Source organism: Malania oleifera, chromosome 8, assembly GCF_029873635.1.
Source record: "Malania oleifera isolate guangnan ecotype guangnan chromosome 8, ASM2987363v1, whole genome shotgun sequence".
NCBI lineage: Eukaryota > Viridiplantae > Streptophyta > Magnoliopsida > Santalales > Ximeniaceae > Malania > Malania oleifera.
The window spans coordinates 4986087-5012768 of NC_080424.1; the positions used below are offsets into that span (position 1 = coordinate 4986087).

A 26682-nucleotide genomic window follows, 5' to 3' on the forward strand; every position below is an offset into this window, starting at 1 on the left:
GCCACCACTTCGTTGTTGTCTCTGTTAGATTCTAGCAGCCCAACTTGCTGCCAACTCTGGAGATGAAGTTGCTGCTGCTCTCAGACGAGTACCGCTACCACTGCAACCCGTGGCGGAGATGGCAACACAAAGAATGAGTTCTTCGAAGCGGTGGAGATGGCGGCACTGGCGAAGACCTCCTCCTTTCCCTTGGAACTGCACGAGAGTCAGTCCCAACTCCATTCCTGGCCGCCAACAGCCGATGGTGACTCCCCACGCCTTTAGGGGCGACGGAATAGCCTCATCGAAGTCAGAGCTCCAACTCCGTCGTCGACGATGACGAGTTTCACAGAAAACCTCTCAAGAAGAGTCTGAGAAACCCCCAAACGCCGTCTGGGGCGACGAAACAGCAAGACGCCGTCGTCACGGAACTACGCCAACTCCGTCGTCGTCCTCCCTCGCAACGGCCGTCTGGGGTGAGCGTGCAAAGAAGCCAGAGAAGGGACCCAAAACGCCGTCAGGGGCGGAACAGCAGGGCTCTCCCAACGCCGTCGTCAACTCTGTCGTCGTCTTCCCTTGCGATAGCGGCTAGGGTTTCACATACGTTGTCGCCACATGTTATTTCACCAAAAAAAAAAAAAAAAAAAACTTCAACAATATTAGAACATGTTGAATTTTAATCAGTGCCCTTACATTATTATTTTTTTTATCAACATCCTTCTAAGAAGATGACCCTTAATTTGTATTGACATAAATTATTAACATGATGGAGAATATATTCATATATAATTAAATCATGGAAAAAAATCAATGTAATTTTTATTATTATATTTATTCAAATTCACACAAATATAAATTCAAAATCCAAATATTATGCTTGCAAACATAAGTTTTTTTTTTTTTTTTTTTTTTTTAAGTTACAAAAAAATATATTTAAATCTCAAAATTTATATTTTAAAATATTATAAAAATTTAAATTCAACACTTAAAATTCACATTTCAAACAAACTACCTTTCTCATGGACGATGGGCTAACCCATTAATTGGCCTTGTTATATTTTCTACAAGGATGTGTCTAACCCATGATCAGGTATCATTGTTCAGAAAATGCCAAAATATCCTTAATAAGAAAGCACTTAATGTGTATCTTTGTAAGTGTATACTCGTCACAACATGCTCCTTTGCCTAAAAAAAATCCTAATGTTAATTTTAGTTAATTGGGCTCATTTCAAAAAGAAAAAAAAAAAATGCATTCGTTAAATGCATGGCTATACAGCTTAATTGCATACTCTGGACCCTACTAGGTCTGAATTACATGATTAGAGATAGTCCATCTCCTATATCATACCTATCTCTCTCAAGATTTAAACTGTAAACTTCCAATATAAAAGTCTTAACCTTGAAGGCTTTAACACGAAAAATGAATCCTATTTTCCTTGTGCCTTACGTTTATTCTCTCATACATTTCTTCAATCCAACCAAAGCCCTACAGGCTATAAGGCATGTTTTGTCCGCCCAAGTTACTAATCCTGTGGCGAAATTCAATGAGAATCAATGATTCAGCTTGCACATGGAAGTCATATGAGCACTGTTTGACAATGCATGGTCGAAACATTCACAATTAATCTACAAGCATTTTGTGCTTGAAGCAAAGCATGCAGCTACAAGAAAGCTCAACATAACTTACAGCCATTTCATCTGGAAACCAAACTAAGCAAATTAGCTGGCACACAGCACCTTCATTATTCTACTCTGTACAGGCATATTGTGTCAGTTACAAGCCGAAATGGACAAGAGTTTCAAGCCAAGAATCTTTCGAATAAACTCCCGAAGAAGAAGCTCGTCTTGGCCCATCCACTGGCTTCGGGTTCCTTGGCGCAACCCGGTGGAACCTTCTTCACATTAAGCATCATCCTGTGTCCAATCTCCTTACGAACTGTTTCGATGGTCTTCATGTCCACTGGATTTCCCGAAGCATCTCTTACGTAGAACACGTTCATTGCCCGCTCCCCGTTCGTCGACACACCTGCTCTTGTGACCGACAATCCATTCTCTCGAAGAATCCTTGTTACTTCAGAGAGCAAGCCTACCCTGTCTTTTGCGCAGAGCTCCAGGCTGAGGCCCTGCATTAGGACAATATTTGATTCTTCTTGGCGCAACCCATTCAATTTTTTTAAAAAAAGTTAATTTAAATGAATGAGATTCTCTTGTTCTATAGGATATAATTGGATTAAAGAGTATAATGTTTTTGAAAAGGATGTAGATCATGTAGTCTCGTAGATGAGTTTGTGCAATGACGAATGTAATAAGAACATATGAATTCTGAAATGAAAACAAATAATTCATGACATTCATCAAAATCTTCTTGACTGCTTAAATTCCAAGAGTTGCCTATAAGACTTCTGTCTTTATTTATTTATTTATATATATATTGAAGGGGAGGAGGAGGGGCTGTATGTGGTTGTATGCACATATTTGCATATGAACTATTTTGTCAACTTGTTTAACAGCAAATTAGTAATCCTTCTGTGTTATCTCCCTCTCATATTTATTATATAACATTCCTGTTTACTGTGCAAGTGAAAAAAAAAAAAAACTCATGGACACGTCTCCAGTTTGCAATGACAAATTTACCATTGAAGTATGAATTTTGACACGAGCAGAGACAGCAATCCATGAAATTTCATCAAAATCTCCTTAGTTAAATTAAAAGGTTACTAGTAGGGGAACGAGGATAAGTTTATGGGGAAATGACAAGACAAATAGCCCAGGGTAGAAAGAAGAGGCTACAGCGGGATACCCATGAAAAAGAGGAAGAAACCGAGCTATCCGAACACCACCAAAGGTCGGCCCAAATCCCTATGAGGAAATGCCAATTAAACATGGTCAATCCAACTGGCAGGGCCCATGCCAATTACAGTCAATAATGGACCAAACATAAAAGCTTTAACCTAAATTAATGTCAGGGGGAAAGGCGACTTCCCCTAAACCCAGTTGTGCAAAAATTGACATGACAACCCATGTGAATTTAGATTATCAGAGAATCCAAACTGACTTAGGCATCAAAGGATTGTTGCTGAACGCCCCTGGCTAGTTTCTATTTTCAGGTCACTTTCAGGAAATCGGAGGAGCTCAAGTCAAGAGTTCATTGTTCTGTCAAACCTTACAGCATCAAGGAGTTCATGGAACTGTAATACCTGTATCATCTATTGGGGATGTGGCTCATATTCTGAGTGGAGCGCATGTATCGGGAAAATCACCGTGAAGTAAGGGACAAAGAGAGATGTTTGAAGGGTGCATCCTTGAGGACAAACCGTCGACGGTTTGGGGTGTAATCGTCGAGGGTTTCAGGCAGTGTTGTAGGGGTTTTCTTCTTGACTTCAAACTGTTGACAATTTGGCCTAAACCATACACAATTTCACTCGTGGATGTCACAGATTTTCGAATCGGAGATTAGTAGATTGAGAGTTTTTGGAGGAATTTTCTACCGGGGATTGCTACAGAAGTGTTTTATATTAAATAGAAGCCTTTTGTACGCACTAGATTGATATATAATTATTATTATGTAACCCTAGTTTAAGAGAGGGCTTTGTAAGCTTCATTATTGATAGTAAAAACAGCTGCTGCTCCCGTGGATGTAGGAAAATTACCGAACCACGTAAATTCTTGTATTTTAGGTATTGCTTTCATTGATTCACATTGATGAGTGATTGTTAGGTTCATATTGTTCATCATCGAGTACTTGTTTGCTTGCTCCATTGATTGTTCGTGAGAGTTCGTATGAGGTCTTCCGCTGCTCACACTCGGCACCGACAATTAGTTTCTGAGTGCTGAATGTTTGGGAACAACAATTGGTATCATACCCGGATGATTGTTGGTGTAGTGAACAAAAAGCGATATCAGAGCTATTGGTTCGCAATGATTGGGATTTCTTCTGCGAGGTTCGAGATTGGTAAGTTCGATGGAACGAGGAACTTCAGGCTTTGGCAGAGGAGGGTGAAGGACTTGCTAGTGTAGCAGGGAATGGTGAAGGGTCTATACAAAAAGAAGCCAGAAGGCATGGACAACGCAAGTTGCAAGGAGCTAGAAGCAAAGGTTGTGTCCACTATCAGTTTATGTCTGGCCAATGACATATTGTATCATGTCATGGATGAGGAATCGCTGGCAGTGGTTTGGCTGAAACTAGAGCATCGGTACATGTCCAAGTCATTGACAAATAAGTTGTATCTTAAACAAAGATTATATTGGTTTAAGATGACAAAGGGTTCGGACTTGACTCAGCATATCAACAATTTTAATCAAATCATTAGTGATCTGGGGGCGAGTTGATGTGAAGTTCGAAGAAGAGGACAAAGCATTCATGCTGCTAAATTCCCTACCTACGTCGCTTACATACGAGAATCTGATTACAATGTTGACGTGGGGGAAAGAAACCCTGGAGTTGGAAGAAATCATGAGTGCATTGCTGGGGTTCCATCAAAAGAAGAAGGCTAGCGATGAGGGTTCACATGGTAAAGGGCTCGTGGCATAAGGTAATCAGGATCGTGGGAGAGGCAAGTCCTAGAGCAGTTCGAGTGGTAATAAAAATCAATCGCAGTCTAGGAGGAGAAAGGACATTCGTTGTTTTAAGTGCGGGAAACTAGGGCACATAAAATCGGAATGTCCAAAGTAGGAGAAGGGGAAGGCAAAATCTCAAGTGGCTTTGTCAAAATCTATTTATGTAGTGGAAGAAGGGGACTCATTGAGCAGTGATTGTGAGATGCTACCTATTTCATCAAGTTCAAAACGCCTCATTGATTCTTGGATCCTAGACTCGAGATGTTTTTTTCACATGACACCCAACAAAGCCTGGTTCATCACTTACAGATTGGTGAGTTCTGATTCCGTTCTGATGGGAAACGATGCGGTTTGCAAAGTTGTCAGAATAGAGGATATCAAGATCAAGATGTATGATGGTGTGGTAATGACGTTATGTGGTGTAAGGCATGTACCTAATCTACGGAAGAATGTGATATCATTGGACACTTTGGATTGTAACGAGTATAGTTACAAGTCTGAAGGCGGGACGATGATGGTTTGTGATGGCGTATTGATGGTGATGAAGGGACAAAGGATAGTAGGGAATATCTATACACTGTAGGGTAACACAGTTGTAGGTGGTGCTATAGCTGAGAATTCTGAGTTAGATAATACAGTTTTGTGTTAAACAACCACACATAGAATGGTGGGTATTCTTAACTAAATTGTTATGGATGTTTGGGGACCGGTAAGGGTAGCAGCACGGGTTGGACATGGATACTTCGTGAGGTTATCACAAAAGGTTTGGGGGCATCTCATGGAACACAAGTTGGAGATGTTTTCCAGGTGTAACTTGTGGTTGAAGTGGAGTACTAGAATGAGAGAGTTCCTCAAGTCAGATATTAGTGCTAAGTACGCTGGTGTTCAAGGAGTTTTGTGAGCAGGGCATGGTGTATGCAGGGCTTGCAAGGAACTTCTTGGTAAAGTCAGCCAGTATGATGGGTTTCTCAATTAATCGATCACCAAAGGTATCACTAGATAGGAGAGTTGCAGGAGAGGCTTGGACAGGTAATGCGGTAGACTTCTCTAGTTTGAGAGTGTGGAGGTCTAGCCATGCACGTTTCTAGTAAGATAAGATCTAGGCTTGGTGTGATGTCCGAACGTTGCATCTTTCTGGTATATAAAAAAGATGGGTTCAAGTTAGGTGATTCAATGACAAACAGGGTGGCGATTGGTGGAGACCTGACTTTAGGTTCTAAAGCCATATGACAGCGTACTCAGGTAGATGAAGAGAAACGGGTGCTAGAAAGGTGTAGTAGCAGCAGCAATGAACATGTTGTACAGGTGGAGTTGGAGACTTAAGGCAAAAGTGCAGGGAGTCCTAGCTCAGGAGACTTGCAGTATCACCATATAAACTGGAGCAGAAAGGAGATTGTGATGCAGGTGGAGTTACGGACTCAAGGCATAGATGACATTAGTCATAATACAAGGAGTTCAAGCTCAGGAGACTAGCAGGATCACAATGGGCTCAGAGGCACTATCAGGCCACCACCTAGGTATAACGATCTGATGTCTTATGCAACCATTACTACTAGGAAGGATCCTATTACCTTTCAAGAGGTAGTGCACGACCAAGAGAAGGGTAGGTGGATATGTGCCATGGTGGAGGAGATGGAATTACTATATAAGAATCAGATGTGGGGGTTGGTGGAGCTCCTAGAGGGGGAGAGGGAGATAGGCTGCAAGTGGGCAAGTATTCTATTATTTTCTGTGAGTGACATGCCAATTGTTGGGAATGCTCCAACTGAGGTAAATCAGTCGGAGACTCTGTTGAGAAAGGAAGTTGACATGAAGGTTTTGGGTGCTGGCAAGAAAATTCTTGGGTTGGAGATTCGTAAGGATAAAGTTACAGGGAGATTGGGATTATCTCAGGGTGACTTGTGGCCATAGCTGCAGGGAGATTAGGGTTATCTCAGAGCGGCTGTGTGGACAAAACTACAGGGAGATTGTGGTTATCTCAGCGTGATTTTGTGGATCAGGTGTTGGAGAGGTTTAGCACGGTTAATGTTAAATCGATCACCGGTATATCGTTGGCGAATCAAAGTAAATAGTCTACCACTCAATACTCAAGGACGGACGGTGATGTTCGAGACATGTTAAAGGTTTCCTATGCCAGTGCAGTGGGGTACTTTGGTGGGCAACAGAGTGATCCATCTGTTGTGAGGCTCATGGATGCAGACTACACAAATGACTTGGATAATAGGAGGCTTACAACGGGGTATGTTGTGGGAAGACCTAATTGTTGGAAGTCTAGGGTACAGTCTCAAGTTGCATTAGTTACAACTAGATCAAAGTACTTGGCAATGTATGAGGCTGCCAAGGTAACATTTTGGTTTAGACGTTCAATCAAGGAGCTAGGTGTTCATCTAGGTGGAGTTCCTATTACCACAGTCAAGTTCAAGCATTACTTGGACTTGATTTACATCTCCAGGTGTTAGATGGGAGGCGGGTCTCAATCTACTAGCTTGGGTGGAGCAGCGGGGATTATGCTTTTGAATTTCTCTTAAGTGGTGAATATTCACCAAGGTGGAGATTGTTAGGGATGTGGCTTATATTCTGAGTGGAACGTATGTACCGGGAAAAGAATTGTGAAGCGAGGGATAAAAAGAGAGGTTTGCAGGGTGCAGCGTTGAGGGCAAACCATCGACGGTTTGGGGTGTAACCGTCGACAGTTTTAGGTAGTGCTGCAAGGGTTTTCTTCTCGGCTTCAAACCGTCGATGGTTTGGCCTAAACCACTAACGGTTTTGCTCACAGACGTCATGGATTTTTGAATCGAAGATCAGTAGATTGAGAGTTTTTGGAAGAATTTCCTCTGGGGGATTGCTATAGAAGTGTTTTTGATAAAATAGAAGTCTTATGTACGCATTAGATTGATATATAATCATTATTATGTAATCCTAGTTTGAGAGAGGGCTTTGTAAGCTTCATTCTTGATAGTAAAAACAGCCGCTGCTCCTATGGACATAGGCAAATTGCCGAACCACGTATATTCTTGTGTTTTGGTTATTGCTTTCATTGATTCACATTGATGAGTGATTGCTAGGTTCGTATAGTTCATCATCGAGTGCTTGCTTGTTTGTTCCATTGATTGTTCGTGAGAATTCGTGTGAGGTCTTCCAATGTGCACACTCAGCACCGACAATTGGTTCCTGAGTGCTGATTGTTTAGGAGCAACAATTGGTATTAGACCCGGGTGATTATTGGTGTGGTGAACAAGCATTAATAATAGTTAATCCAAGATTGCAAATATTCTCCTTACCAACACAGTAATACATCTGAATATTTGCTCATGAATTATTTTGTCTTCTTGTCAAGTAATAATCCTTTTATGTTGCCTTGCTCTATTTATTATTTAACAATGTTGACTACAGTGAAAGTATTTTTTTTTTTAAAGAAAACAAGGCACAAAATCATGTAAATGGCCACTAAACTGGCTGCAGTACTAAATGCTGGATTTGTCTTCTTTGCCCAAACTATGAAAGATCCACTAGGACTCTGAGGTGGGAAGTGACAAATAATTTCTACATACCAGTAAATGATTGAAAAAGCAACAGAAAAATTATCAGATTTTAAACTCACCTCGCTTACTCTCCGTCGAATTGCAGCTTCAAGACATTTGATGACCCTTTCTTTCTCTCCCTCAGTGTCAAGTGTGCAACCATCCATGTGACGAATATAATATTCCTACAAGCATTCAAAGATAAGTCATTCCAATCACAATTTTAATGAGGTTTGAGGGCATTCAGTGGATATAAGACCATTCTGCTTTTGTTTTTGTTTTTGTTATCTTAGAAGTAAAAGGGGTAAAGAGAGACAAAATAGAAAACATGAAGTTGGCAACAATTTCAATATTGAACTCCTAAAAGACTATTATCATTTGGCATGAGGCTTCTAGATTTGCTCTCTTCCACATTGCAGTGAAGGAGTGATCATCCAATTATAGAAAATACTTTCATGTTCTCCTAATTGGCAAGAAATGCAGTTCAAGAACATTCAAAGTCACAAAGAAGATTTTGCATATCTACGAATAAAAACTATTGGTGTAAAAAAGAAGACTAAACCATAAAAAAGATCAATTTGCATATTAATACACTTATCAGCAAGTAATCATGCCTATACCTGCAATGCATAGGGGCCCTCAGATGAGATGGAAGCATGAAAAACAACATATTGCATGTCCGTGAGAGTGCATACAATATCAAACAACAGCTTCGACCGATCTTTGCACCGAACAGTAACCACTGAGTACCCTTTCTCCTCACAATGCTCAACTGTAATGTTTGGTTTGAAAGAGGGAGGATAGTCTGCCTCTATGGCCACTCCGCTACTTTCATAATCCCTATCAGCAAACAGCATCTGGTGAAGCCTCCGGTCCATATGGGTGAACCCCATGGAGAAACTTGTACGAGCCACTTTCTCATCATCATCACAGCCACGGAGGATGTTCTTGAGCTGCTCCTCCATTGTAGATAACCGCATTGGGTCATCTACAGCACGAGATGTGTTTTCATCCTTGACATAGAGAACACATGCTATTCGCTTATTGTGTGTCCAAACTTCAGCAGCAGCAACATTAAGGTTGAGGTTGGCAAGGACAGCAGAGATCTCTGAAAGAAGACCTGGGCGGTCCCTGCCTATGAGCTCAATGGCTGTGTGGTCGCCAACAGAGTGCACGCCCACTCGTTTCCCAGGCCAACTTTTCACCCCATCTGTGATATGGCCCTTTGGTCCTAGAGCCTAAATAAAAAAGATCATTAAAGAAATGATAGTAAATATGTTGAACGGAGAAAATATCACCAGGGTAAGCCATTTATGATGGGCCATTCAGAAAGGCCTTCCCTTCATGGTGAGGGACATAATGATTAATTCACAAGCTATACTTTTCTAAGAAAAATGATAATTATGGCTATCTCCATGCCATGCTCAGGCACCCCAGTACTGTGATAAAGAAAAAAAATGAACAGTAAAATGGGGAATTGGAGGCAACCCCAGCCGGTTCTGATGTATACTGCAGACATGCAGCACTTGAATAGAGTAAAGAGGATGCAATGGATGTATAAATATTACTCATCCATTCATTCATCTGATTTTTTTAATGAATGAAAAATCAGTTAAATTGCAGGTCGGTCTGATTTTGCACACATTATTCTGATAGTTTAGTGTGACTTCAAGATAGACCCAAGAGCACAAGATGAAGGGTAAGAGCAGTAAGGATAGACTTGGGGAAAAAAATCCAGTCAGCTAGACAGAATCATGAAGGAGAAAGATTAAGAACATGCAACATTTACAACAGAAAACAAGTTCCTATTTTGTAATGTACCAATCTGTTGCTGCTCTTAGGTAGGTGATATTTGGGACTTGATTCAGCCAGGGGAGGCAATGCATCTCTGCACAAAAAGGGACTAAAATTTGGCTGTGTCCATTGGCATGTCACTGGGTCCCAAAATTTCTTATCATCGTGTTGCTTCTGAACTCTATTGAGTCTGAGCAGTTTGGATTGCGCATGCTAATGTGCTTCAATAAATGCACATAAATACAAATGGTAATGAAGGAAAGAAGCTGTACCTTTTCTATGTAGTCGATGGTTTTGCCATCAGTAATTTTATTCCCCTGTTGATCCGTGACATGAAACACTGTATATTTCAGAAGAAGTGAAACTTGTCACCTACTAATTAAGGAGAGAGAGAGAGAGAGAGAGAGAGAGAGAGAGAGAGTTGCATTCTAGTAGAAGCTTATAAAAAGGTTCTCCATTGATTAATTTTGGACGCATGCAATTACCAGAATAAGGTGGACTAGGATAGGAGTTTCATCACTGAATTGCATGACAAACACCCAACCTTCATCCAGGACTCCACATTTTAGCTTGATAATGAACCATGCCTTTAGAATTTCGACCTTGCTCTACAAGAATTGTGTTTGGAGGTACAATGAATTTGTTATTAGTTGAAGAAAATGCAAGGAGAGAAGAAACTTGTAGGGAGAGAAGTCTGATTTCCCTGCTTTAGGTGGTTGGTCTTGGTTGTAAGATCCCAATGTAACATACATTCCCTTACAGTGATGACACATATTCAGAAAGACATCAGCCATCAATAACTTCCCTAAGCCACCTTTAATTTCTTTAAACTTCCTTAATCACCCTCACAAAATGTAAAGGTGGGAAGGATTTCTCCAACTAATACCACAATTAACTCAATATTTTTGGTCCATCAGGCGGTGTTTTAGCTAATAGAATAATGGGGTATGTCTTCTCTGTAGCCAAAGGAACAATAAAACGAGTCAAAGATACATATACATACCATCCATGAACCATCCACCATCAGAGGAGATGTATGCTTTGGTGATGATGAGGTCAAGGTCAGACAGGATTTGCACTACTTCCAGCAGTATTCCTGGTTTGTTCTTGCTATCAACCTGAAAAGCAAACCCCGTCACCTTCAATTAATGGTATTTTTCATTGTTCTTTTACAAGAAAGGGGAAAAGATGTGACCAGAGATGATGTTAGTGTGACATATTTTTCCCAATTGAAGATGAATAAGGGAAAGTAGCTAGATATTAGTGAACCATTCTTTTTCCTTTGATTCCGATGTGCTAGTCATTGCTTGGTAATCATCAGCTCCAACATGGGGGCCATTTTGTTTTGAAAGGAGGGAATATGGCAGAGGTGCAGTCTACAATGCACACCCATTCAATTTGTGAGCATGGGCTAGCGAGTTTGATAAGGAGTTGACAGTGGATTAAAAACCCTAATCCAACCTAAAGTTGGAGGTAAGAACTACGGCAGCTAAACTTGATTCATTGTTGTTGTCATCGTTTGCTGCTGAATTGAATGATTTTAAACATCTTGCAATGGAATTAAGTTGATCTACAGAGCAACTAAACTCTTATAATAGGTTCACTTTACTGGTTCTTTCTTTTCTTTGATACAGAGAAGAAAATCAAACACCGCCTTATAACAAATTTAAGCTTGAGAGAAACTATTTTTCACTTCGTAAGTTACGTTTTAGTTTTCTAGCTTTTGTTGTTATTGTTTTCACACTGATTTCCCCATTTCTGTTCATATTTTATTCCATAAACAGGGCTGTAGAATTTTTATTTATTTCTTACCACACGCATGGTAGTTCGCCGGCAGACTATCCTAGTTATCAACCATTGAACAGTAGGCTTTGGATATATATATATAGGCACACATGCATACTAGCAAAGACCTGTGCTACACGTGTGGAATATGATTTGATAAAAGATTTATAAATATAATATGTCATTAAACAATAGGACAACATTGAACACAATAAGACATCATCTACATCTATATATATATATATATATATATATATATATATATGCTGGTTTACTTGGTCTAATTAATTTGAAAGCATACTGAGGTAAATAATTCAGAACTACAATTGAAATCCAAAAGAAGAATTTTCAAAGAACTAGAGATGATGGAAGTTACATGCCATTTTAGAAATTTATTTAAAGACTGCCCCATAAAAAATTAGGCGTTCAACTTGCAATTTAAGAAAACACAACTTCAGTTTGCAAATTTAAACAGGCAAACTTGGTCAGCGACTCAGAATCATCATGGAAGCACAGTTTTAAAGTCTAAACAAATAAGAAATTTACCTTGATCAAAGTACAGTCTCTGCAACTAGTGTTATCTACAGATACCCTGCACAAAAAGAAGGGGAGAGAGAGAGAGTGGAAGAAGAAGAAGAAGAAGAAGAAATTGTGGACACGAGCTAGTAAGAACAGGACAGTGGACTCGGCTAACAAGTAACATCATAGCCACGTTAACCAGCAGATGGCTTTTCACTAATAACATTCTTTTTAAAAAAAATTCTTTGAAGAGGGGCATATGTAGAGTATAGACTGTGAACCAACCTGGGAGGATGAATTCGGATGCTCAAGTTCTCGTACTCTGGGTCGAAGTACGGCCAGCAAACCTTCGCCATTGATGCCCGCTAGTTTCTTAATTAGTTAGACCAATGAAACCAGATACTGCTGCTGCAGCTGCTGCGTGGGTGGGCAAATTCTACATCAAACTTGCAAGGTAAATTATTCTTTAAGCAGGCATGTGCCGAGTGAGGCGCAGAGGCAGAGAGGACCACCAAAATTAGTCGAGTTTTTGGTAATTAATTTGCAGGGCGGAGGAGTTGGCGGCCATCGAGCTAGCTCACCCCAAAAGTTGAATTGCTTACATTGTGGACGGCAAACCCTGCGAATAAAACGACCAAGCTTGACACGTCCGCCTCAGTCCCCAACACAAAACAAACACCATAGCTATCCATTTCGGCATCATTCCAACCATTTGTGCCCGTCTATTCACACCCAGATAACCAAAATTAAAGCAGAGGTCCAAAATTCCCAAATACATAATAATAATAATAATAATAATAATAATAATAATAATAATAATAATAATTGGTTTGGAAATTGTCAACCATCGCTACCATGCATATGCAGGTCACTAGAGAGAGAGAGGGAGGGGAGTGGAAGAGGAGAGAGAAGCACGTCAAAATCAATGTGGAAAGGAGATGCCTATTGGGCTATGTGTGAGGCGAGGTGGCGGGTTGGACGGTAAGCGGGACCTCCACGACATTGGCAAATTGGCAACTGGGGCAGGGCTGCGCTCGCCAAGTTGGTCAGCGGGACATCCATTTATGACAGTGCTTACAACTAGTTCACCCTTACCCCCGTTGAGAGAATCCAATTGGGTACATGACCCATATGAATTTAAATGATAAATTCTTGAAATAAATTATAAATTTATATTAAGAAGTTTTTAATTATACCCATTTAAATTTAAATTTAAATTTTAAAATTCTCATATTTACTTTGAAATGCTATTTTGATGTTTTGAAACATAAATTAATAAATAATATAGTATCACTACATTTGGAGCAAGAATTTTAAAATTTAAATTTAGATTTGAATGATTTCAATACAATAAATTTAAAACCTCTCTTTAAAAAAAAAAAATTATTTTATAGTTAATGATTTATTCAAGTAAATCAAACAAGACACTAGCATGTCATCATAATTATGCATTTATTTAAAACCTAAAAGAAAAGACTAAATTTTTAATGAATAAAAAACTTAGGTCATTATAACACTATAAAATGTTTGCTATAATTATGGTTTTAGTACAAATTAAAATGAATGGAACATATTATAAAATAAATATAATTATTTAATATTTTTAATTTTAGTAACCCAACAAACATATTGCAAAGAAATTAAATAAAATTTTCAAAATTTCAAAGCCCTTAATTTCTAAATTAAAATTATATAATTGAATGTTAATCTTAAATCATAAAATAATTCAAATTTATATAAACTGATTGATCCCAAAATAGCATATTGTCTGGTTTCATCCATTAATTGATTTTATTTGCATTCAAATTCTACGTAAAAGAATTAATTTTTTCACTCCATGACGAGATAATTTTGAAACTCTAATTTGTAATGTCTCCTAAGGAAAAAAAGAGTATTCTTTATTTCATTAATTTTTTGAATTAATTTTGTATAAAAAAGAAAAGAGGATAAAAAATTTTGCTAATCAAAATTTCAGAAACTATGCACAAATCTTTGTGATTCTCACAAGTCACAAGACATGGATGCATAGCAAAGACAATACCATTTATTTATTTATTTATTTTGAAACATTATCCATTTTTTATGTATTGTTTTGGTTGTATAAAATTGTTCACATCTCTTCACTCTGGTCCACAAAAATAAATAAAGAAATAAAATATTAGATTGGATAATAAATTCTAAAAGTTCCACTATTTATGATTGTGACAACCATTTATTGTGATAATATTTTAAGATTACTTAATTATGAAACCTATCAATCATGTTGGTGGTGCAGAGCTAGCTGCCAATGATAAAAGGAAAAAAAAAAGATAGATCTTAGAAACTTTGTCCCAAACTTCTAGCATTTAAATATTATTTGGTTGATTGCTATTAAAGTAGCTCAATATAAATAATATTAAATATTTTAAAATGACAATGTTATCATCATCTATAGAAAATTGGATCTATTAAATAATAAAAATAGACTAAATATTAGACATATCATGTCCACGCACCCTTGAGATGAACATCCTATATCCCAAAATTTCATTCAAACATACATTATAAATATTTCGATCATGAAGCACGAATTAGATCTCGACTTTATAATTTATTTTTCATGAGGCAAAATTCAAAGAACAAATGAGCCAAAATTAGATAATATATTATAAAAAATTTGAGTGAAAAAAATTATTACATTTTGCTTCATAACAATTGTAACAAATGTCAAATGGTGACTTATGCATGCCATAAGAACCCGATTTGGTTCAGCACCAAATCGTCGACGGTTTTCCCGGTTTCGTAAGGCTTAGGAAAGCCGTTGACGATTTTAGTCGAAAAGTTTGGTTTGAGACCAAACCGTCGACGGTTTCAGAAATCTCAAAGAAATTGTCGATGATTTCAAACCACCAAGAGGTTCTAAGGAAGAGATACGAAGGTTTTGGTTCGGTTAAAGGCCAAATCGTCGATAGTTTTAGGAAAACCATTGACGGTTTCATCCCGGATTGAGATATTATAAATAGCACTTAAGTCATTTTAGTTTCATTTTACTTCATTTCTCTTCCCTCCCTCCGCTAGGGTTTCACTCTCTCAATCACCTCTCTCTCTCTCTCTCTCCCTCCTACGACCTCCCGGGGCTCCTCTGGCACAACATCCGGTCACCTCTCTCTTTCTTCTCAGCTTGCGCCAGCCTTCTCCTCGTCGTATTAAGGAAACTGATGTTCGTTCTAGGGAGCATGGTAGACGTATTTTCAGGAACATGTAAGGGGAATAGATTATGTCAACTTTTTCTCGAATTTGAACTGATTAAATTTGAGTAAATGGACTTGTAAATGTTGTATATGATTTTCTGAATGATTCAGGCATATAAAATTGACGGTTTTGATTATTATACGTATTTGGGGAAAACCAAAATGAATAGGTTAATCATCTCTGTTTCCTAAAAAACATATATTTTGAGTTAAATAAAATTATGGAGATGATCAAACCAAATTTTCAGCAAAAATATATTTTTCCCGAGCAGTTTATCGTATTATGAATTAACGTTCAAATCGTGTGACATGAGAATGATTTAATTTTGTTACATAATTGAATATGAGGATTTTTATGGTAGTATACAATGAGACGATGGTTTTATACTGCTTTATAGAAATATTGGGAATGTGTTAGAATTTTGAAATGACGGTTTTATACCGAGTTGTGAAATGTGAAATGACAGTTCTATACCAGGATTTTTTATTTTTATTCTTTACTAAGGAGGGTGGCACCTCCATTTATTGATACGCCCTCACTTTTGGCGGAGGAAAATCGTGATTACAAGATAAGCAAAATGGAGAATATAGATAATGAATTAAAACCCTCCCCAAAAATAACACTAACAACCAACCAAACCAATACAACAAATACAAAAACAATACTAACTAAGAAACAAGTCTAAACAGACCTAAAAAACTTGAGAGTTGAACTAAGGATGAAAGGAAGTGAGACCTAACCTATCCATCTGAAGTAGATCTTATACCGGGTTGTAAATGATTGGAAATATTGATGTGACATGTATGTTGAGAAAATGAGATCATGATACTGTTTTTATTACTTAAATTGCATTATATGGTTTAAGAACCCTGAGGACCATATGTAACGAGAGTACGGTACCATAACTAGTAAATGAGTTAGTGTGGTCACACTGTTCTGAGAAGTGTTAGTAATGTAAAGTCGATTTGGCCGCAAAGAGTTGTTGTACCCTCCCGGAGTCCGGACCAAGTTGTAGTAGGCAAATCAACAAGGTATTTTGACTTAACTTGATGGTAAGTCAGCCAAGACTAAGTTCAGTTTTCGGACCGCACAACCCAATCATAAGGGTTATACATGATGATTTTGTTTGTCTAAAAGGGAGTTTCTTCTATGCATATAAGTGAATTTATGTAAATAAGATTATTTATTGAGTCGAACTATATCGTGAAGGAAAATGTATATTTTCAACTGTATAGGTGTGAGTTATATTTTACAAATATTATGTTGGTTAGATAAAGTAAATTAATGAATGTGTTTAATTTTACTAAAACTTATGTTAACTACAAACTGATAATAATTTATTCCGTCTTACTGATAAGTGTCTCACTCCAATAAATATATAAACTTTTCAGGGCCTACAGGAAATCGAGCCTAGGAGATCCAAAGCGGGACTTAGACAATCTTGCTGAAGGTGAGTGTTGGTGGGACACGAGTCTGTTTATATTAGATGTTTTGGGTTTTTTGGGTTGTAATATGAATTTTGAGTATCGTTGGGGTAACGGTTATGAGGTTGTACTCTGTACGTATGGAATGGATGGTCTTTTGCTTCTGCTGTATGCATCCAAATGACTCTCGGTTTTGGAAATCAATTATGACCACCATTCCAGAAGTTATAGATAATGTTAAAATTTTGGTCAGAGGTGAGAACTCTTCTTTTTAGTTCGATAGGTGGCTATCATCAGGCCTGTTATCTGTAAGCACTAAGGATATTTTGAACAAGAAATTGTGTATTAAGGATTGCTGACTAAATAATAATTGGAACTCTGATTTAGTACTGGAATTGGTTGGTGCCAATAAAATAAGGGAAATTTTGCACCAGGTGCCGGCAAGTAAAAGTGGGCAGGATATTTTTATTTAGAAGCCTGCCCCTGAAGGTAATTTTTCTACAAAAACGGCTTGGGAGACAGTGAGGAGCAGAAGTGACAATTTTGTGTGGAATGACATGACTGGTTTTGACATTCTTTATTACCTAGAAGAATCTCAATGTGTTTATGGAGAGTCTGATTTAGATGCTTGACTGTAGATAATAGAATTCAGGTCAAAGGAATATCGATGACTTCGGCTTGTGATTGCTGCATTCAGAGAAGTCAGAAAAACATTGATCATATTCTTTCTTTAGATGAGGTGGCTTCAGAGGTTTGGCATCGGGCTAGTGTGGCATTGGGGATTCCTTTCCAAAGATCCCTTCCTTGGAAAAACAAAATGGCAAATTGGTTCCACTATGCTCAAAAATCGTCTATTAAAGGTATTTTAATCGGGCTGATTCCGTGTTTGATTACGTGGTATCTTTGGAATCAAAGATGTAAAGTGAGAATGGAAGGAGTTTATCAAAGTACAGATTAGATGTGAAGAAGTGTTCGATTTTGGTTTGGTTTTATTACTGAGAGCACCAATTCTTTTCAAAAATTGAAGAAGCCGGACATTAAGATTTTGAATGAGTTTCAAATTAAGCATTAGGGAGTTTGTGACAGGCCTGAAAAAATTGTTTCATGGGTTAAACCTCCAGTAGGGTGGATAAAACTTAATTGTGATGGTATTTGTAGGGGCAATCCGGGTACTTCAAGAGGTGGAGGAATTATTCAGGATTGCCATGACATGGTAAAAGCATCTTTTTCAAGTTATTTTGGTAATGGTACAAATAATAGTGTGGAATTAAAAGCAATCAGAGAATGAATTCGTTTGTGCAAACGTTTGCATTATTTTAATGTGATTATTAAAAGTGACTCACGAATTGTAGTTGATTGGCTTCAGAAAGGTAGATGTACTTTGTGGTATCTTTGGGAATTTTGGGAGGAGCTCATGGTGGAGCTAGGAGTGAACGTCATGGTGAGACATCAATATAGAGAAGACAATAGTGCGGCTGATTTTCTTACTAAAGGAGAAATGAGAAATAATGTAATTTACGAAGAACAACACCTTTTACCACGTTATCTGAAAGGTATTCTTAGGATTGATGGGTAAGGTATCGTTTCTGTTCGTCGTTAGTTCAATTCTAAAGTTTTTTTTGATGTATTTTGTTTTGAGTTTGGTTGTGTTTATGTTTTTTATCTTCTTTGCTAGTTTTGTTGTCCTAATTTGGTTGGTTACTAGTGTTGGTTTTTCTGTAATTTCGCTTTTATTTTATCTTGTAACCACGATATTCCTTCGCCAAAAGTGAGGGTATATTAATAAATAAATGGAGGTGTTACTCTCTTTTCTTAAAAAATAAAAAATAAAAATAAAAATATGGAAAGAATATACCCGTAACCCCCTTTTTGGGTTTGGGGTGTCCCAATTGTGGTATCAGAGATGTGTTATTATATATGAATAATTGTATTATTGTCATTTTGCAAAGTGAGAAGGCACAAAAAAACAAGAATATATTATTATTCCAAATTTGATTGAATGAGAATTAAAAAATCTTAATACAATAAAACAAAATTAGTCTCAACCTTAAAAGGTGTTAATATTTTTTACGAAAAAAAATTATACAATTCAATAGACAAAAAAAATATATATATATTATCAAAACTAACCAAAGAATATTACCCTATATCTAAGCCCACTTGTTCATGTTATTTAAAATAGATAAATAAGTAAAAATACATAGATATACAATAATATATAAGCTCAACCAAAATTATATATACATAAAAATATATATATTTTCTATGTTTGTTTACCTCTAATACTAAAAAGGAAATTCTCCAAACTTGATCTAATTTTTTAGACTTTGTTGGAACTCAAAAAATATAAGAGAAAGAAAAAGAAAATATTAAAAAATCCATATAATTAATCATACTTGATCTCAAGAAAAGTGTGAGAGAAAGAAAAAAAATACTAAATCTATGAACAAATTTTTAATTACATTATTAAAATTCATTTTATCTTAATTCTTAGTCATATTAAAATAATTTTTTATTTTTGATAATACTTAATAGAGAAGAAAAATACAAAAGAAAACAAGTTTTCTAATTTTATTTTCCTTTTTCTTATCTCAAGTAAAATTCTTAATTCAAAAGACTCTTAAAGACCCAAAACTACCCATATAATTATCCCCTCTAATGCCAACAACAAAATTCCTCAAATTTAGTATGATTTTTAACTATAAAAAATATTCCTATAACTACCAATAATTTCTTTTCTAATTAAATTAAAATGATTTTCAATTTTTTGATTTTTTATAATTATTTTTAAAATTTTTTTAAAAAATTTAGACAATTGAGGAGCACATAGTTAGTTTTATTCTAAAAATGAAGTTAACATAGTTTTATTCTAAAAACGAAGTTAAGATTTAATGTTTATGAACTAATATTTTTATTCTTTAATTATGGTTTGTCAAGTAAATCATGAATAATACGTTAATGGGCAAATGACATCATTTTTATTTCTAATTTGATACCGCTTAAGTGGATTTAAAGGACGTAATTTAAATTAGAGTTTCAATTTTAAAACAAATAATTAGTGTCATAACAAGTTAGGAAGGGAAAGTGCATGCCAAAATCTTTTTAGCTTTAGCTTGGTCCCTATTTTGTATGGTTATGTTGCCATAAACTTTTCTCCGTGCCTATATATTTTCAAGTTGGACTAATCACTCAAATATATATATTTTTTTTCAAAAAAAAGAGCAAACAAACAAATAACTATAATTTATAATTAGAATAATAATATAATAAACAATTCTTTTAAAATCAAGATAAACACAAATATTAAAAAATAAAGACGCCAGCCGTAATTCCGTACGTGCTATGGCAGGCTGCAGGCTTCATGTGGGCGGCATCACGACCGTCCATTCCACGTATTGAGAGGATTGACCGATCGTGATTGCACCAATGACAGCTAGAAGTCCGGACACGTGGCCGTCAAATCAAACAGCGACGCCTCGTGGTTGTTTGCTGCGAAGACGACGACACCCCACAAATTTGTGGGGGCGGAAACACTGCCTCCCTACCGAAAAGAGGGGTTGCCTACATGCCTGTTGGCTGTGTAGGCCGCCGGCGCATTTTAGCACCAGACATGTATTTTTTGACTGATTATGATTTATGGATTTACATTTTCTATCTGTATAGCCCCGTTTGATTCCCTAGAAAGTCTCTTTACACCAGAAATTTGTTTTTTTGTTTCTCGAGAAAATTTTATTAGACCAGAAAGTTAAGTGCTGTTGTGTTGTCGCAGATTTTGCAGTAGCGTATGGAATTAAATGACTTGCTTTCCTGGCATAAATTAATGACTAGAAAAGAAACTTGATTTCTTCCAAGTCTGAAAAATTCTAAAAAATTATATAAAAAATATATATATATATATATATATATTAAAAACAAACCATAACTGATCCTTAAAATTAAATAAAAAAAATATATTATGTTAAAATTTATTCAAATTTACTTAAATTTAAATTTAAAACTTAAAATTCATACTTTCAAAGTCATGTAAGTATGATTAGTAGGAAATATAAATTTTGTAGATATAATATTTTCTTGAATGAATCAAGCATTTGAGTATATTTAAATATTTTTTTTAATTAAATAGGGAGAAAAATCAAATATAATTTTGTGTATCAATTTTGAATTCAACTTGAATTGGTCACTGAATGTAAATATAAAGTATTTAAATTGTTTGGTTCATAATATCTAAATATGTGTTGTTTATTAATTATATAAGTTAAAAATTTTAATTTAACATAAATAATTTTTTTCTCATGTATTTAATTAATAATTATAAATAAATAATATAATTTTTCTAGTACAAAAATAAAATTTATAATTTTAATTTTAAACACTTGACTATTGATTTTTTTGTCATTTAAATTTTAAAAAAGAATTAGAAAAGTTTGAATTAGACATACTTTTATGTCCATTTTTGTCAAAGAAATTTTAAAATAATTAAGAACTGTCAATATCTCACAAGTTTATTTATTATAAATTTTATTAAAAGGTCATTTAAATCAAACAAACACCTTCCATATCATAACTAAATGATCTACCCCCAGGATGTGGTTCAGGTGATAGTGCAGATTGCGGGAGTGCCTTTCACGAGGTTAGGTGTTCAAACCCTTCCGAACTCGTTTTCACGCCTGGACTCTTGAATTTACCCTCTTTTTGGAGTTATGGGATCAACTTTAAGGGGCGCAAGATTAGTCACGTGGATCGTAAAATGGACACGTGGATACTTGGTGCGTAATCTAAAAAAAAATAAAAATTAAAAGATACATTTTCTTTAAAAATTAAAATTTTCATAAATTTTTTTTTAATATTTGACAACAAAAACAATTGAACCCGCTTAAAGTTTCAAATATTCATTCCTATTTTTGTAGTTTTAGATTGCATACCTCAAAGTCAAATTTTCCAAAAATTATTTAAAGCCTTGATGACAAGTTTTTCTCCTCCGTCAAATTTTATGGGAAGCTAGTGAGTGGGACTGCTATGTCTTTTTGTCAGGTGAGTTCATGTCAAGATTTTATGGTTGAAAGTTGAAATCATGAAATATATAATTTGTAACCACATAGATAAAGTACAAATTTCATGAAAATTCAGTAGTTCTAGGCACACTATTGAAGCATGCAAAATTATTTAATTTTATATTTTTTGTTATGTATCTTCCTAATATATACAAGCATCATAGTATTTCTCCGTCAAAAGTGAGGGGTTATCAATAAATAAATGAAAGTATAGCACTTCTTAAAAAAAAAAAAAAATGGTATATACAAACAATATTCACAAAAATACCTTTATATATTTATATATATGTGCTTTTGTTTATGGAGCTGATGATGATAGAGAAACGGATCTATTACCAATTCAACTGGAAAGGGAGAATTAAAGCAAGAGCAGAACACAAAAGCAGTATATCTCAAAAAATAAAAGTACTCTGGAGCATCAATTTTATTATTTGTTTTTAAATTTTACATAAGGTAAAAATATATATACAATTCAGAAACTTTTGTGCATTTATTCCTTCTCATCCTCCTCCGCATATATATATATATATATATATATATATATATTAATTAAATTGCTAATTTTTTTAATTGGTGGATGAGTAAGCGTAATAACCAAAAGAACAAAACAAATTCGACAACTGGAAATTCCGATTCCCGGATTCACAAAATTGAATTCGCTGATCAAAATCTCATTCCAGAAAACGCAATGTGTAGGACATTTCTAATCAAATGCTTGTTTGTCCGTGAAAATCTCAGATACATTTTTCTTGATTTTAGAAGTCAAAATCCGTGAAGTAAAAAGATTCTCCTTGCTGATTCACCAAACGATGAATTGAAATTTCACCAGAAAAGTTCAAGTTTCAATATAGCATATTCAATAAGAACAAAAATCCGAACAAGAAGGCCGTAAAATAGATACGCAATCACTTATTCAATAAGAACAAAAATTCGAACAAGAAGGACGTAAAATATATACGCAATCACTGGAACAATTGGCGAGAGAGAAGAAGAAGAAGAAGAAGGCTGACCTTGAAATTTCGTCGGAACTCCAAGCTTTCTCAAACAGAGCACTGAAACGGAAATTAGAAAGCACCGAATCGATCGAAGAACTATAAAGAAATCTCCTCGCTTGTGCTTGACGTCGGAAAACCACTTCCCGTCGCAATTAAAAACACACACACGCACACACCCTCTCTCTCTCTCTCTCTGTAAGGTTGAGAGAAGCGCGGTGTGGGGATGGGGTGGGAGAAGAAACGCCAAATAAATAATAGTTCTTTTTTTATTATTTTATTTTTTTTTAAAAAAACTCATTTCATACTTGGAAAATGACGCGGCGACCAAACAGCTTCCTACGATGACTCGCGTTCAGGGGGATTGGGTCTGACACTATGTTCGGCGCGTGGACGCACGATCTGCCGCACGAGTTGCAGACTGAGGCGGGGAAGCGCACGTCACTGCATCGGGGAGTGGCGTGGACGCCGCCGAGAGAGTGAGGAGCGGTCGCAGTGGCGGCGCGTGGCAGTGGTGGGTGTGCCTAGCGTCGGGCATGTAGGTGTAGATACTGCGGGCGTCCTTGTCCGAATTCGCCGATCTGCTGGGTAGCAAAGTACAGCTTAACGCCCGAAAATCATAATGACTATAATGTCCTTAAGGATTTGCCTTTAAGACTCTTGTACCCGGTGATTTTTGGGGGCATGTGTTTAATAAAATTAATTTTAAATTAAAATAAAAATTAAACAAAATATTAGGGATTCCTAATTAAATCATTTGTCTAGGACCCCATATTATGAACAGCCGCTCCGGAGTCCGAATATAATTTTGTTTAGGCCCCACATTAATGTATTGGTTCAAATATAATTTATTTTAGGTCCAATAATTTATATTATATTATTACGATTAGTGAGTTCTAAATCTTACTGTATGAAATTTTTTTATGATTCAATGATAAGGAATAGATAAAAAATAACTATTATCAAATTTGACTATGAGAATGTCCATCCATTTCTGTATGTTCGATGAAAATAATAAATGTTATATAAGTAATAACTATTATCTTTAGTATCAAAATTTTCATAATCCTTCTTATTTGTTGTTTGTTTGGAACTTGAAAAATATTAAGAAAATGAAAATAAAATAAGAAGGATTCTACTTTTTTTTATATTTGATTATCGAGGAAAATGAGAAAAAAATAAAAAAAAAATATAGCAAATTAATGAATGAACTTTTAATTTTACACATTCTTAAGATTTGATTTTGTAAAAATTTTAATCATATTAGAACAAGTTTTCATTTTTAATGGTATTTGATATAGAAATAAATAATAGAAAATAAATTTTCTTTTTGTTTTCCTTTCTTTCCTTTCCCAAACAAAATCCTCAATCCAAACAAACCATCAAAAATAGCTATTTTGTCCACCAAACATAATTAAGACAGGTCCGTTTGAATCAAGAATTTTACTTGGATAAAGGAAAGGAAAGGAAAATGAGGAGAAAACTCACTTTCAATTGTATTTTCCTTCAATACTAAATACTATTGAAAATAAAAAGTTTATTTTGATATGATTAAAAGTATGAAAATATCAAATCTTAACAATGAATAGAATCAAAATTGTTTTCATAAATTTGGTGCAGTTTTTATTTTCTTTTTCACTTTCCTTGTTTTTGTTTTGGAAAGAGCCGGAAGTCACCCACATTACGTCCCCGTCCCAAGTTTATTAATAACCTTTACTTATGGTAGAGGAATACCGTGAAAATAAAAGGATACTTGGGGCTTACAAATAACCAATAAAACACTCCATGCGTCAAACCAAATAAAAGAAGGAAACAAACTTATACCAAAACTAAGAGGAAACCAACTAAACATATCTCATATAAGTCGTATCCTCTTTTTCACTTTCCTTGATAACTACACATGAAAATAAAAATTCATTGATATTTTCCTTTCTTTTTCTTAATATTTTTCAAATTCCAAATAAAGCCTATGGGTTTAGACTAGGCCAAAATGGAAAAAGCCAATTGATTCCAACAAATCATGAAATTTCATGCTAGTGGAGACATGCGCATTTCATGAAATATCATTAATTTTTAATATAGAAAATAAACTTATTTGAAAACTATTATTATTATTATTTTTAAAATTTATTAATGTATTTATCTTTTACTGTGAAAGATTGTTTCATTGTTAAAATGCTAAATTGACAACTGCATTAATTGAATAGTCAAGCCTTCGAGTTTTTTTCTTACTTAGGTGGAATAATAAGAATGGTTTAATCTTTTCCTAGTTTGAAAGAATCAATAATTAAAAAATTAATTAAGTAATAAGATCACTACATTCATCTTTCTACATATTTTTCATTTAATATTGTTGGTTCAAATGGCAACCTAAAAAGGGGGAGGGGGTGAATTGGGTTTAAATAAAATTAAATGTTTGATATCAAATTTAAATCAAATTAAAAATATCAATCAAATGCACAAATACAAAGCCAATAAACTAAAAGAGAAGGGTGAAAAAGAGAAATGCAAACTTTAATAGTTTGACCATCCCCACGTACGTCCACTCTCTCAAAGCAAATAATTAATCTCGAGGTTCTATTAATCTCTTGTTTTAACGGAGATAAGGAAATTAATTACACTCCTTATTTTATACTGAGACAAGACAACTAAATATAAGAAAAAATTATAGAAGAAATATCCTCACGTAGAAAGATATATAAGTTGAAACTCAATCAATACATCTCTTAAAGAATATAGAAATGATGAGACAAAAGTTTTGATGTTTCTCTTAAGATGAGCAAGTTTTAAAGTACAAGGGAGAGAAGAATTGGAACACTTGAAAATTCAATATAGATAGTGATGTAGGATGGTTCTAAGTAGCCATGGTCCTACGATTAACCCTCTCTGTAGCACACACACAATATCACAATCTAAGGGAAGAATTGAATTAACCAAGGATGAACCTCACAAACATATTCTAGTGATCACAAGTTGTAGATATTTTGAAAATGTATATGATTTAGTTTAAAAAACCCTTAGTTGATCATTTCATTCAAGTAAATATAATCAAATTCACTTTAAAGATGTTATATTAGAATTCTTAGATCACAAGTCATAACGTACAAATCAAATATCCCTAAGCACGGTACTAGCAAGCATGTTCATGTAAAAAATCTAGGAAGATTCAAAGAGAATGAACAAGGTTTTCAATCAACGATTCAAGTAAGGTTTCAAGGCTTACAAAGGACTTTTAGGGGCTGTTTTAGATGGTCACAAACAAGGAATTGAAACGAGCTTACTAAGATGTAACAACCCCAAAAATATTTATATAGGATTAGTGTAGTAATCCTAAAAATAAAAAAAATAAAAAAAGAAAAAAAATAAAAATAACCCTATATAAATATTTTTGGGGTCGTTACACAAGCGGTTCGTAATGACAAACACAAAGGCACACGAATACTCGATCGTACCACAAACAAGTTTGTTGATCCTTAGGAATCTTGAGACAAGAATGAACCTTGAGGAAGGTTTTGACCATGAGATCTGAAAGAGGAGTGGAGCGTGGAGTGTTGATGATGACATTGATGTTGTCGTAGTCTCTCACCACTCAATCTCTGGGGAGATGGAATGTTACCTCACACTACTCAATCACAAGGAGAGAAACAAGCTTCACAAGCTCAAGTTGCGGAGATTGCCATCTCCGCACACCAGAAGGCGACTGCTGCCGTCGCCGTCCACTTCGTCACTCACGCCATCCTATCCTCCAACGGCCAGTTCACTTATGAAGAAGAATCGAAAGTTTCCTTAGGGCTTCCCTCCAGCGTCATCACGGCTCACTGCACGCCGC

General features: G+C 35.5%; 1 protein-coding gene across 2 annotated transcripts; it reads right to left on the reverse strand.

Annotated features, from left to right (window-relative positions):
* Nucleotides 1–1570: 1570 nt before the first annotated feature.
* On the reverse strand, nt 1571–23428 carry LOC131161597 (ACT domain-containing protein ACR3). Of its 2 annotated transcripts, none has more exons than XM_058117460.1 (8): nt 22872–23428; nt 12441–12774; nt 12183–12228; nt 10855–10969; nt 10124–10191; nt 8678–9295; nt 8138–8242; nt 1571–2102 (listed from the first exon to the last, which is right to left on the reverse strand). In XM_058117460.1, exons 2-8 carry the CDS (start codon nt 12509–12511, stop codon nt 1779–1781), a joined length of 1347 nt encoding a protein of 448 aa, XP_057973443.1. In that variant the 5' UTR covers nt 12512–12774; nt 22872–23428; the 3' UTR covers nt 1571–1778. The 2 variants fall into 2 exon arrangements, with proteins under 2 accessions (XP_057973443.1, XP_057973442.1); XM_058117459.1 differs by having other exon boundaries at nt 12441–12877; nt 22872–23413.
* Between the last annotated feature and the right edge of the window lie 3254 nt (nt 23429–26682).

What these genes read in the sequence shown, in the direction of transcription:
- LOC131161597 (XM_058117460.1), bottom strand. Translation starts at nt 12,511, where the DNA reads ATGGCGAAGGTTTGCTGGCCGTACTTCGACCCAGAGTACGAGAACTTG. An exon ending in GAGACTGTACTTTGATCAAG is followed by an intron (nt 10,970 to 12,182) that starts GTAAATTTCTTA and finishes TTTGCTTTTCAG; the next exon opens with GTTGATAGCAAGAACAAACC. An exon ending in TGGTGGATGGTTCATGGATG is followed by an intron (nt 10,192 to 10,854) that starts GTATGTATATGT and finishes TGAAATATACAG; the next exon opens with TGTTTCATGTCACGGATCAA.